Genomic DNA, 14,567 nt, shown 5'->3' on the forward strand with positions numbered 1-14,567 from the left:
CATTACCGTCACTACAGCCCCTCCTCATTACCGTCACTACAGCCCCTCCTCATTACCTTCACTACAGCCCCTCCTCATTACCCTCACTACAGCCCCTCCTCATTACCCTCACTACAGCCCCTCCTCATTACCCCCACTACAGCCCCTCCTCATTACCCCCACTACAGCCCCTCCTCATTACCCTCACTACAGCCCCTCCTCATTACCCCCACTACAGCCCCTCCTCATTACCCCCACTACAGCCCCTCCTCATTACCCTCACTACAGCCCCTCCTCATTACCCCCACTACAGCCCCTCCTCATTACCCTCACTACAGCCCCTCCTCATTACCCTCACTACAGCCCCTCCTCATTACCCTCACTACAGCCCCTCCTCATTACCGTCACTACAGCCCCTCCTCATTACCTTCACTACAGCCCCTCCTCATTACCCTCACTACAGCCCCTCCTCATTACCCCCACTACAGCCCCTCCTCATTACCCCCACTACAGCCCCTCCTCATTACCCTCACTACAGCCCCTCCTCATTACCTTCAGTACAGCCCCTTCTCCTGCCATACCTTCTTATTCTATCACCCCCTCTTTGTTACCCCCCCTGTTGGTGATGTTGTGCAGGTTCTCAGCCTCGGCTGTGGCTTTGACTCCCTCTACTTCCGTCTGTGCGGTTGGACCGATGTTCCGGACACCACTTCTGTCTATGAGGTGGATTTCCCTGCCGTGGTTCGGCGTAAGCAGCTCCTGATTGAAAGGACTGAGGCCCTGAAGAGTCTTCTGAGGAACCAAACGCCCCCTGGTGGTGGCAATGGTAAAGGTTGGTGGGTGTCTGTACCTGCAGTGATGTGCAATAGTTCTAGGCATCTGTGGAAAAAAATGCTGCATAATAAGAACACTTCCAGAAATAGAAGGGTTAATAAATAAGTGCTGTGAATATTTCATGTGACCTTTGCCCTTGGGAGTCCTGGAATGATCCCGCCCCCATAGATATAGCTCAGTCTGTCTTGGATGGCATGAAGAGGCAGACGGATTGGAGCAAGTCTACAGAAGATCTGGGCTTTGTGCTCCAAGATGGGGATCAATGTCCCTGCTGAGCTGCCAAACCCTGACTGTACTAAGGCCAAAGGTCACACCAAATATCGGGGACTTACATTTTCTCCTCGTCAGTCACTTCCTATAATTGACTATTAACCCTTCTATTTCTGGCTCGTTCTTACTGCGCAGCTTCTGTCCTGTATGTGGCAGCCATCATAGATGTTCACTCAGGACACGTTTAATAGATTGGTGCCCCTCCCCCACACATTTTAATGTCCCCCTTTAATAGCCCCATATAAGGCCACTCCTGCTGCGTCATCTCCGGCCTTCCAGAGGACAACCCAACATATGAGTGACAGTGAAGGATCTCTCCCCAACTCCATGACACAATTGTGGGAACATCATATTTGATTTTTGTCATTAAGGATTGCCTGTAGAATATTTTCCATTTTTTGGGGTACCTGGGGGAACCTGTAACCTGTGACTCAGATACTCTGCACTACCTTGTGATAGGAGATGTCGGGTGCTTAGGACACTCCGGTGGGATGTGATGCTTTGTGACCAAGGGGCAGATCCGATTCTCCTACAAGGCGGGGCTGAACATCTGACTGAGTGCTGCCCCATGTCCACCATGTGTGCCCTGTCCTGCACCGGTCTGTACTCCGCCCATATTTCTGCTACATGCCATTGTCTCGTGTCTTAGGCTCCGTGGTCCTGGACTCTCAGGGTTACAAGCTGATTGGGGTGAATCTCGGTGACGTTGTTGCTCTGGACTCCGCATTGGAAGGTGCAGGTCTGCAGTGGGATTGTCCCACCCTCATCCTGGCCGAAGTAGTGCTGTGCTATATGGACCCTGCACGGTAGGTAACTCCACAATCTCCTCATGACCCCCCATGGTAGGTGACCCCCAAAATGGCCTCATGGCCTCGCCCTCTATGACAGGTAACTCCACAATGGCCTCATGACCCCCCCTCCCCCATGGCAGGTGACCCCAAAATGGCCTCATGGCCCTGCTCATGGTCCTGATTGGGTCACTGCATTTATTTCTTGCTCAGAATCGCTGGAGAACGAGAAAAATGTAACAGAAGGACCAAGTTAGACAACTAAAATCTATTAGACGTTACACTGATGGGTGTGGTGGGGGGGCAGGGGCAACTGACCCTCATTAATAGCCCCAACTGAACACAGTATAGGGGCAGACAGACCACACCCCTCTAGGAAACCCTACACAAATATAGGTGAGCCCCTATGCGATGAGTGTCAGGAAAACTAATCTAGAGGATGATATAGATCTCTCCACGTGTTACAGGATGATATAGATCTCTCCACGTGTTACAGGATGATATAGATCTCTCCACGTGTTACAGGATGATATAGATCTCTCCACGTGTTACAGGATGATATAGATCTCTCCACGTGTTACAGGATGATATAGATATCTCCACGTGTTACAGGATGATATAGATCTCTCCACGTGTTACAGGATGATATAGATCTCTCCACGTGTTACAGGATGATATAGATCTCTCCTCGTGTTACAGGATGATATAGATATCTCCTCGTGTTACAGGATGATGTAGATCTCTCCACGTGTTACAGGATGATGTAGATCTCTCCTCGTGTTACAGCATGATATAGATCTCTCCACGTGTTACAGGATGATATAGATCTCTCCACGTGTTACAGGATGATATAGATCTCTCCACGTGTTACAGGATGATATAGATCTCTCCACGTGTTACAGGATGATATAGATCTCTCCACGTGTTACAGGATGATATAGATCTCTCCACGTGTTACAGGATGATATAGATCTCTCCACGTGTTACAGGATGATATAGATCTCTCCACGTGTTACAGGATGATATAGATCTCTCCACGTGTTACAGGATGATATAGATCTCTCCACGTGTTACAGGATGATATAGATATCTCCTCGTGTTACAGGATGATGTAGATCTCTCCACGTGTTACAGGATGATATAGATCTCTCCTCGTGTTACAGCATGATATAGATCTCTCCACGTGTTACAGGATGATATAGATCTCTCCACGTGTTACAGGATGATATAGATCTCTCCACGTGTTACAGCATGATATAGATCTCTCCACGTGTTACAGCATGATATAGAGCTCTCCACGTGTTACAGGATGATATAGATCTCTCCACGTGTTACAGGATGATATAGATCTCTCCACGTGTTACAGGATGATATAGATCTCTCCACGTGTTACAGGATGATAAAGATCTCTCCTCGTGTTACAGCATGATCTAGATCTCTCCACGTGTTACAGGATGATATAGAACTCTCCACGTGTTACAGGATGATATAGATCTCTCCACGTGTTACAGGATGATATAGATCTCTCCACGTGTTACAGGATGATATAGATCTCTCCACGTGTTACAGGATGATATAGAACTCTCCACGTGTTACAGGATGATATAGATCTCTCCACGTGTTACAGGATGATAAAGATCTCTCCTCGTTTTACAGCATGATATAGATCTCTCCTCGTGTTACAGGATGATATAGATCTCCCCACGTGTTACAGGATGATATAGATCTCTCCACGTGTTACAGGATGATATAGATCTCTCCACGTGTTACAGGATGATATAGATCTCTCCACGTGTTACAGGATGATATAGATCTCTCCACGTGTTACAGGATGATATAGATCTCTCCACGTGTTACAGGATGATATTGTTGAGGTCAAATCATAATACCCCAGAGATATGCTGTCTGTAAAGGAAAATTAATTAACAGGCCAAGATCAGCCTCCGCCATCTTAGCCTGGAGAACCACAAGACACATGGTAGTCGTGTATCAAAATGGATTCTGATTTATTGTTACAGAAAGTTAGCATTTATACAAACATAAGCAGGTTGGACTTTGACCCGATTGGTTATACATAAGCTGTGGCACATGACTATTGGATAAGTTCCGCATCTCATTATTATACTCCAACCTGGGATGACCTTTCTCATGACATACAGAAGAATTTACAATATTTATGTGTAAACCAACATCTTACACTAATTCTAGATGTATATATCACAGCACGAGAGATAATGATCACATGCTATCTGTCCAGTCCGGTTTGTGGCTAAGGGTCAACTGGTTATAGAACCTGTTATGAGATTCTCACCACAAACAGATAAGGAGTTATAACCCAACCATCAACATTCCACACACCTTATCCCCTAAAGGGGTCTCTTAAACTCTAAACAGACATCCTTATGAAGCTCATATAAGAAAAAGCTTACAAAATGGCTGACAGAATACAAGATGGAAGATGTGATCCTAACAATATAGATCTCTCCACGTGTTACAGGATGATATAGAACTCTCCACGTGTTACAGGATGATATAGATCTCTCCACGTGTTACAGGATGATATAGATCTTTCCACGTGTTACAGGATGATATACAGTAGATCTCTCCACGTGTTACAGGATGATATAGATCTCTCCACGTGTTACAGGATGATATAGATCTCTCCACGTGTTACAGGATGATATAGATCTCTCCACGTGTTACAGGATGATATAGATCTCTCCACGTGTTACAGGATGATATAGATCTCTCCACGTGTAGGATGATATAGATCTCTCCTCGTGTTACAGGATGATATAGATCTCTCCACGTGTTACAGGATGATATAGATCTCTCCACGTGTTACAGGATGATATAGATCTCTCCACGTGTTACAGGATGATATAGATCTCTTTCGTGTTACAGGATGATATAGATCTCTCCACGTGTTACAGGATGATATAGATCTCTCCACGTGTTACAGGATGATATAGGTCTCTCCTCTTGTTACAGGATGATATAGATCTCTCCACGTGTTACAGGATGATATAGATCTCTCCATGTGTAGGATGATATAGATCTCTCCACGTGTAGGATGATATAGATCTCTCCACGTGTTACAGCATGATATAGATCTCTCCACGTGTTACAGGATGATATAGATCTCTCCACGTGTTACAGGATGATATAGATCTCTCCTCGTGTAGGATGATATAGATCTCTCCTCGTGTTACAGGATGATATAGATCTCTCCACGTGTTACAGGATGATATAGATCTCTCCACGTGTTACAGGATGATATAGATCTCTCCTCGTGTTACAGCATGATATAGATCTCTCCACGTGTTACAGGATGATATAGATCTCTACTCGTGTTACAGCATGATATAGAACTCTCCACGTGTTACAGGATGATATAGATCTTTCCACGTGTTACAGGATGATATAGATCTCTCCTCGTGTTACAGGATGATATAGATCTCTCCATGTGTTACAGGATGATATAGATCTCTCCACATGTTACAGGATGATATAAATCTCTCCTCGTGTTACAGGATGATATATATCTCTCCACGTGTTACAGGATGATATAGATCTCTCCACGTGTTACAGGATGATATAGATCTTTCCACGTGTTACAGGATGATATACAGTAGATCTCTCCACGTGTTACAGGATGATATAGATCTCTCCACGTGTTACAGGATGATATAGATCTCTCCACGTGTTACAGGATGATATAGATCTCTCCACGTGTTACAGGATGATATAGATCTCTCCACGTGTTACAGGATGATATAGATCTCTCCACGTGTAGGATGATATAGATCTCTCCTCGTGTTACAGGATGATATAGATCTCTCCACGTGTTACAGGATGATATAGATCTCTCCACGTGTTACAGGATGATATAGATCTCTCCACGTGTTACAGGATGATATAGATCTCTTTCGTGTTACAGGATGATATAGATCTCTCCACGTGTTACAGGATGATATAGATCTCTCCACGTGTTACAGGATGATATAGGTCTCTCCTCTTGTTACAGGATGATATAGATCTCTCCACGTGTTACAGGATGATATAGATCTCTCCATGTGTAGGATGATATAGATCTCTCCACGTGTAGGATGATATAGATCTCTCCACGTGTTACAGCATGATATAGATCTCTCCACGTGTTACAGGATGATATAGATCTCTCCACGTGTTACAGGATGATATAGATCTCTCCTCGTGTAGGATGATATAGATCTCTCCTCGTGTTACAGGATGATATAGATCTCTCCACGTGTTACAGGATGATATAGATCTCTCCACGTGTTACAGGATGATATAGATCTCTCTACGTGTTACAGGATGATATAGATCTCTCCACGTGTTACAGAATGATATAGATCTCTCCACGTGTTACAGGATGCTATAGATCTCTCCACGTGTTACAGGATGCTATAGATCTCTCCTCGTGTTACAGGATGATATAGATCTCTCCACGTGTTACAGGATGATAAAGATCTCTCCTCGTTTTACAGCATGATATAGATCTCTCCTCGTGTTACAGGATGATATAGATCTCTCCACGTGTTACAGGATGATATAGATCTCTCCACGTGTTACAGGATGATGTAGATCTCTCCACGTGTTACAGGATGATATAGATCTCTCCACGTGTTACAGGATGATATAGATCTCTCCACTTGTTACAGGATGCTTTTGATCTCTCCACGTGTTACAGGATGCTATAGATCTCCCCTCGTGTTACAGGATGATATAGATCTCTCCACGTGTTACAGGATGATAAAGATCTCTCCTCGTTTTACAGGATGATAAAGATCTCTCCTCGTGTTACAGGATGATATAGATATCTCCTCGTGTTACAGGATGATATAGATCTCTCCACGTGTTACAGGAAGATATAGATCTCTCCACGTGTTACAGGATGATATAGATCTCTCCACGTGTTACAGGATGATATATATCTCTCCACGTGTTACAGGATGATATAGATCTCTCCAAGTGTTACAGGATGATATATATCTCTCCACGTGTTACAGGATGATAAAGATCTCTCCACGTGTTACAGGATGATATAGATCTCTCCACGTGTTACAGGATGATATAGATCTCTCCACGTGTTACAAGATGATATATATCTCTCCACGTGTTACAGGATGTTATAGATCTCTCCACGTGTTACAGGATGATATAGATCTCTCCATGTGTTACAGGATGATATAGATCTCTCCACGTGTTACAGGATGATATAGATCTCTCCTCGTGTTACAGGATGATATAGATCTCTCCACGTGTTACAGGATGATATAGATCTCTCCACGTGTTACAGGATGATATAGATCTCTCCACGTGTTACAGGATGATATAGAGCTCTCCTCGTGTTACAGGATGATATAGATCTCTCCTCGTGTTACAGGATGATATAGATCTCTCCTCGTGTTACAGGATGATATAGATCTCTCCACGTGTTACAGGATGATATAGATCTCTCCATGTGTAGGATGATATAGATCTCTCCACGTATAGGATGATATAGATCTCTCCACGTGTTACAGGATGATATAGATCTCTCCACGTGTTACAGCATGATATAGATCTCTCCACGTGTTACAGGATGATATAGATCTCTCCACGTGTTACAGGATGATATAGATCTCTCCTCGTGTTACAGGATGATATAGATCTCTCCACGTGTTACAGGATGATATAGATCTCTCCTCGTGTTACAGGATGATGTAGATCTCTCCACATGTTACAGGATGATGTAGATCTCTCCACGTGTTACAGGATGATATAGATCTCTCCATGTGTTACAGGATGCTATAGATCTCTCCACGTGTTACAGGATGATATAGATCTCTCCACGTGTTACAGGATGATATAGATCTCTCCACGTGTTACAGGATGATATAGATCTCTCCACGTGTTACAGGATGATATAGATCTCTCCACGTGTTACAGCATGATATAGAGCTCTCCACGTGTTACAGGATGATATAGATCTCTCCACGTGTTACAGGATGATATAGATCTCTCCACGTGTTACAGGATGATATAGATCTCTCCACGTGTTAGGGGATGATACATTTCCTCTCCCTCTGATGTCCTCTGTATTAGATGCAGGTTCTCCCTCTGATGTCCTCTGTATTAGATGCAGGTTCTCCCTCTGATGTCCTCTGTATTAGATGCAGCTTCTCCCTCTGATGTCCTCTGTATTAGATGCAGCTTCTCCCTCTGATGTCCTCTGTATTAGATGCAGCTTCTCCCTCTGATGTCCTCTGTATTAGATGCAGCTTCTCTCTCTGATGTCCTCTGTATTAGATGCAGCTTCTCCCTCTGATGTCCTCTGTATTAGATGCAGGTTCTCTCTCTGATGTCCTCTGTATTAGATGCAGCTTCTCTCTCTGATGTCCTCTGTATTAGATGCAGCTTCTCTCTCTGATGTCCTCTGTATTAGATGCAGCTTCTCTCTCTGATGTCCTCTGTATTAGATGCAGCTTCTCCCTCTGATGTCCTCTGTATTAGATGCAGCTTCTCCCTCTGATGTCCTCTGTATTAGATGCAGCTTCTCTCTCTGATGTCCTCTGTATTAGATGCAGCTTCTCCCTCTGATGTCCTCTGTATTAGATGCAGGTTCTCTCTCTGATGTCCTCTGTATTAGATGCAGCTTCTCTCTCTGATGTCCTCTGTATTAGATGCAGCTTCTCTCTCTGATGTCCTCTGTATTAGATGTAGGTTCTCCCTCTGATGTCCTCTGTATTAGATGCAGCTTCTCCCGCTGATGTCCTCTGTATTAGATGCAGCTTCTCCCTCACGTGTCCTCTGTATTAGATGCAGCTTCTCTCTCTGATGTCCTCTGTATTAGATGCAGCTTCTCCCTCACGTGTCCTCTGTATTAGATGCAGCTTCTCTCTCTGATGTCCTCTGTATTAGATGCAGCTTCTCCCTCTGATGTCCTCTGTATTAGATGCAGGTTCTCCCTCTGATGTCCTCTGTATTAGATGCAGCTTCTCCCTCTGATGTCCTCTGTATTAGATGCAGCTTCTCTCTCTGATGTCCTCTGTATTAGATGCAGCTTCTCTCTCTGATTTCCTCTCTATTAGATGCAGCTTCTCCCTCTGATGTCCTCTGTATTAGATGCAGCTTCTCCCTCTGATGTCCTCTGTATTAGATTCAGCTTCTCTCTCTGATGTCCTCTGTATTAGATGCAGGTTCTCTCTCTGATGTCCTCTGTATTAGATGCAGCTTCTCCCTTTGATGTCCTCTTTATTAGATGCAGCTTCTCTCTTTGATGTCCTCTGTATTAGATGCAGCTTCTCTCTCTGATGTCCTCTGTATTAGATGCAGCTTCTCCCTTTGATGTCCTCTGTATTAGATGCAGCTTCTCTCTTTGATGTCCTCTGTATTAGATGCAGCTTCTCCCTTTGATGTCCTCTGTATTAGATGCAGCTTCTCTCTTTGATGTCCTCTGTATTAGATGCAGCTTCTCTCTCTGATGTCCTCTGTATTAGATGCAGGTTCTCTCTCTGATGTCCTCTGTATTAGATGCAGCTTCTCTCTCTGATTTCCTCTCTATTAGATGCAGCTCCTCCCTCTGATGTCCTCTCTATTAGATGCAGCTTCTCCCTCACGTGTCCTCTGTATTAGATGCAGCTTCTCCCTCTGATTTCCTCTCTATTAGATGCAGCTTCTCTCTCTGATGTCCTCTGTATTAGATGCAGCTTCTCCCTCTGATGTCCTCTGTATTAGATGCAGCTTCTCCCTCTGATGTCCTCTGTATTAGATGCAGCTTCTCTCTCTGATGTCCTCTGTATTAGATGCAGCTTCTCCCTCTGATGTCCTCTGTATTAGATGCAGCTTCTCCCTCTGATGTCCTCTGTATTAGATGCTGCTTCTCCCTCTGATGTCCTCTGTATTAGATGCAGCTTCTCTCTCTGATGTCCTCTGTATTAGATGCGGCTTCTCTCTCTGATGTCCTCTGTATTAGATGCGGCTTCTCTCTCTGATGTCCTCTGTATTAGATGCAGCTTCTCTCTCTGATGTCCTCTGTATTAGATGCAGCTTCTCCCTCTGATGTCCTCTGTATTAGATGTAGGTTCTCCCTCTGATGTCCTCTGTATTAGATGTAGGTTCTCCCTCTGATGTCCTCTGTATTAGATGCAGCTTCTCTCTCTGATGTCCTCTGTATTAGATGCAGCTTCTCTCTCTGATGTCCTCTGTATTAGATGCAGCTTCTCTCTCTGATTTCCTCTGTATTAGATGCAGCTTCTCCCTCTGATGTCCTCTGTATTAGATGCAGCTTCTCCCTCTGATGTCCTCTGTATTACATGCAGCTTCTCTCTCTGATGTCCTCTGTATTAGATGCAGCTTCTCCCTCTGATGTCCTCTGTATTAGATGCAGGTTCTCTCTCTGATGTCCTCTGTATTAGATGCAGCTTCTCTCTCTGATGTCCTCTGTATTAGATGCAGCTTCTCTCTCTGATGTCCTCTGTATTAGATGTAGGTTCTCCCTCTGATGTCCTCTGTATTAGATGCAGCTTCTCCCGCTGATGTCCTCTGTATTAGATGCAGCTTCTCCCTCACGTGTCCTCTGTATTAGATGCAGCTTCTCTCTCTGATGTCCTCTGTATTAGATGCAGCTTCTCCCTCACGTGTCCTCTGTATTAGATGCAGCTTCTCTCTCTGATGTCCTCTGTATTAGATGCAGCTTCTCCCTCACGTGTCCTCTGTATTAGATGCAGCTTCTCTCTCTGATGTCCTCTGTATTAGATGCAGCTTCTCCCTCTGATGTCCTCTGTATTAGATGCAGGTTCTCCCTCTGATGTCCTCTGTATTAGATGCAGCTTCTCCCTCTGATGTCCTCTGTATTAGATGCAGCTTCTCTCTCTGATGTCCTCTGTATTAGATGCAGCTTCTCTCTCTGATTTCCTCTCTATTAGATGCAGCTTCTCCCTCTGATGTCCTCTGTATTAGATGCAGCTTCTCCCTCTGATGTCCTCTGTATTAGATGCAGCTTCTCCCTCTGATGTCCTCTGTATTAGATGCAGCTTCTCTCTCTGATGTCCTCTGTATTAGATGCAGGTTCTCTCTCTGATGTCCTCTGTATTAGATGCAGCTTCTCCCTTTGATGTCCTCTGTATTAGATGTAGCTTCTCTCTTTGATGTCCTCTGTATTAGATGCAGCTTCTCCCTCTGATGTCCTCTGTATTAGATGCAGCTTCTCCCTCTGATGTCCTCTGTATTGGATGCAGCTTCTCCCTCTGATGTCCTCTGTATTAGATGCAGCTTCTCTCTCTGATGTCCTCTGTATTAGATGCAGGTTCTCTCTCTGATGTCCTCTGTATTAGATGCAGCTTCTCCCTTTGATGTCCTCTGTATTAGATGTAGCTTCTCTCTTTGATGTCCTCTGTATTAGATGCAGCTTCTCCCTCTGATGTCCTCTGTATTAGATGCAGCTTCTCCCTCTGATGTCCTCTGTATTGGATGCAGCTTCTCCCTCTGATGTCCTCTGTATTAGATGCAGCTTCTCTCTCTGATGTCCTCTGTATTAGATGCAGGTTCTCTCTCTGATGTCCTCTGTATTAGATGCAGCTTCTCCCTTTGATGTCCTCTGTATTAGATGCAGCTTCTCTCTTTGATGTCCTCTGTATTAGATGCAGCTTCTCTCTTTGATGTCCTCTGTATTAGATGCAGGTTCTCCCTCTGATGTCCTCTGTATTAGATGCAGCTTCTCCCTCTGATTTCCTCTCTATTAGATGCAGCTTCTCTCTCTGATGTTCTCTGCATTAGATGCAGCTTCTCCCTCTTATGTCCTCTCTATTAGATGCAGCTCCTCCCTCTGATGTCCTCTCTATTAGATGCAGCTTCTCCCTCACGTGTCCTCTGTATTAGATGCAGCTTCTCCCTCTGATGTCCTCTCTATTAGATGCAGCTTCTCTCTCTGATGTCCTCTGTATTAGATGCAGGTTCTCTCTCTGATGTCCTCTGTATTAGATGCAGCTTCTCCCTCTGATGTCCTCTGTATTAGATGCAGCTTCTCCCTCTGATGTCCTCTGTATTAGATGCAGGTTCTCCCTCTGTTGTCCTCTGTATTAGATGCAGCTTCTCTCTCTGATGTCCTCTGTATTAGATGCAGCTTCTCCCTCTGATGTCCTCTGTATTAGATGCAGCTTCTCCCTCTGATGTCCTCTGTATTAGATGCAGGTTCTCTCTCTGATGTCCTCTGTATTAGATGCAGCTTCTCCCTCTGATGTCCTCTGTATTAGATGCAGCTTCTCCCTCTGATGTCCTCTGTATTAAATGCAGGTTCTCTCTCTGATGTCCTCTGTATTAGATGCAGCTTTTCTCTTACGTGTCCTCTGTATTAGATGCAGCTTCTCTCTCTGATGTCCTCTGTATTAGATGCAGGTTCTCTCTCTGATGTCCTCTGTATTAGATGCAGCTTCTCCCTCTGATGTCCTCTCTATTAGATGCAGCTTCTCCCTCACGTGTCCTCTGTATTAGATGCAGCTCCTCCCTCACGTGTCCTCTGTATTAGATGCAGCTTCTCCCTCTGATGTCCTCTGTATTAGATGCAGCTTCTCCCTCTGATGTCCTCTGTATTAGATGCAGCTTCTCCCTCACGTGTCCTCTGTATTAGATGCAGCTTCTCTCTCTGATGTCCTCTGTATTAGATGCAGCTTCTCCCTCTGATGTCCTCTGTATTAGATGCAGCTTCTCCCTCTGATGTCCTCTGTTTTAGATGCAGCTTCTCCCTCTGATTTCCTCTCTATTAGATGCAGCTTCTCCCTCTGATGTCCTCTGTATTAGATGCAGCTTCTCTCTCTGATGTCCTCTGTATTAGATGCAGCTTCTCTCTCTGATGTCCTCTGTATTAGATGCAGCTTCTCCCTCTGATGTCCTCTGTATTAGATGCAGCTTCTCCCTCTGATGTCCTCTGTATTAGATGCAGCTTCTCTCTCTGATGTCCTCTGTATTAGATGCAGCTTCTCTCTTTGATGTCCTCTGTATTAGATGCAGCTTCTCTCTCTGATGTCCTCTGTATTAGATGCAGCTTCTCCCTCTGATGTCCTCTGTATTAGATGCAGGTTCTCCCTCTGATGTCCTCTGTATTAGATGCAGCTTCTCTCTCTGATGTCCTCTGTATTAGATGCAGCTTCTCCCTCTGATGTCCTCTGTATTAGATGCAGCTTCTCCCTCTGATGTCCTCTGTATTAGATGCAGCTTCTCTCTCTGATGTCCTCTGTATTAGATGCAGCTCCTCCCTCACGTGTCCTCTGTATTAGATGCAGCTTCTCCCTCTGATGTCCTCTGTATTAGATGCAGCTTCTCCCTCTGATGTCCTCTGTATTAGATGCAGCTTCTCTCTCTGATGTCCTCTGTATTAGATGCAGGTTCTCCCTCTGATGTCCTCTGTATTAGATGCAGCTTCTCTCTCTGATGTCCTCTGTATTAGATGCAGCTCCTCCCTCACGTGTCCTCTGTATTAGATGCAGCTTCTCCCTCTGATGTCCTCTGTATTAGATGCAGCTTCTCCCTCTGATGTCCTCTGTATTAGATGCAGGTTCTCTCTCTGATGTCCTCTGTATTAGATGCAGCTTCTCCCTCTGATGTCCTCTGTATTAGATGCAGGTTCTCCCTCTGATGTCCTCTCTATTAGATGCAGCTTCTCCCTCTGATTTCCTCTCTATTAGATGCAGCTTCTCCCTCTGATGTCCTCTGTATTAGATGCAGCTTCTCCCTCTGATGTCCTCTGTATTAGATGCAGCTCCTCCCTCTGATGTCCTCTCTATTAGATGCAGCTTCTCCCTCACGTGTCCTCTGTACTAGATGCAGCTTCTCTCTCTGATGTCCTCTGTATTAGATGCAGCTCCTCCCTCACGTGTCCTCTGTATTAGACGCAGCTTCTCCCTCTGATGTCCTCTGTATTAGATGCAGGTTCTCCCTCTGATGTCCTCTCTATTAGATGCAGCTTCTCCCTCTGATGTCCTCTGTATTAGATGCAGCTTCTCCCTCTGATGTCCTCTGTATTAGATGCAGGTTCTCCCTCTGGTGTCCTCTGTATTAGATGCAGCTTCTCCCTCTGTTGTCCTCTGTATTAGATGCAGCTTCTCCCTCTAATGTCCTCTATATTAGATGCAGGTTCTCCCTCTGATGTCCTCTGTATTAGATGCAGGTTCTCCCTCTGATGTCCTCTGTATTAGATGCAGGTTCTTTCTCTGATGTCCTCTGTATTAGATGCAGCTTCTCCCTCTGATGTCCTCTGTATTAGATGCAGGTTCTCCCTCTGATGTCCTCTCTATTAGATGCAGCTTCTCCCTCTGATTTCCTCTCTATTAGATGCAGCTTCTCCCTCTGATGTCCTCTGTATTAGATGCAGCTTCTCCCTCTGATGTCCTCTGTATTAGATGCAGCTCCTCCCTCTGATGTCCTCTCTATTAGATGCAGCTTCTCCCTCACGTGTCCTCTGTACTAGATGCAGCTTCTCTCTCTGATGTCCTCTGTATTAGATGCAGCTCCTCCCTCACGTGTCCTCTGTATTAGACGCAGCTTCTCCCTCTGATGTCCTCTGTATTAGATGCAGGTTCTCCCTCTGATGTCCTCTCTATTAGATGCAGCTTCTCCCTCTGATGTCCTCTGTATTAGATGCAGCTTCTCCCTCTGATGTCCTCTGTATTAGATGCAGGTTCTCCCTCTGGTGTC

The 14,567-nt window shown here is 44.9% G+C and overlaps 1 protein-coding gene across 1 annotated transcript in view; it reads left to right on the forward strand.

The window, feature by feature from the left end:
- Positions 1–14,567, forward strand: part of LOC142186341 (tRNA wybutosine-synthesizing protein 4-like) — a gene marked incomplete at its 3' end in the record, with an annotated part of 194,440 nt that overhangs the window by 32,955 nt on the left and 146,918 nt on the right. The window contains exons 5-6 of the mRNA XM_075261170.1: positions 616–811; positions 1,733–1,889. Coding sequence (XP_075117271.1) covers positions 616–811; positions 1,733–1,889 — 353 coding nt within the window. The remainder of the gene's footprint in view (positions 1–615; positions 812–1,732; positions 1,890–14,567) is intronic.

The sequence above is a fragment of the Leptodactylus fuscus genome (assembly GCF_031893055.1).
Source record: "Leptodactylus fuscus isolate aLepFus1 chromosome 2 unlocalized genomic scaffold, aLepFus1.hap2 SUPER_2_unloc_4, whole genome shotgun sequence".
NCBI classification, from domain to species: Eukaryota; Metazoa; Chordata; class Amphibia; order Anura; family Leptodactylidae; genus Leptodactylus; species Leptodactylus fuscus.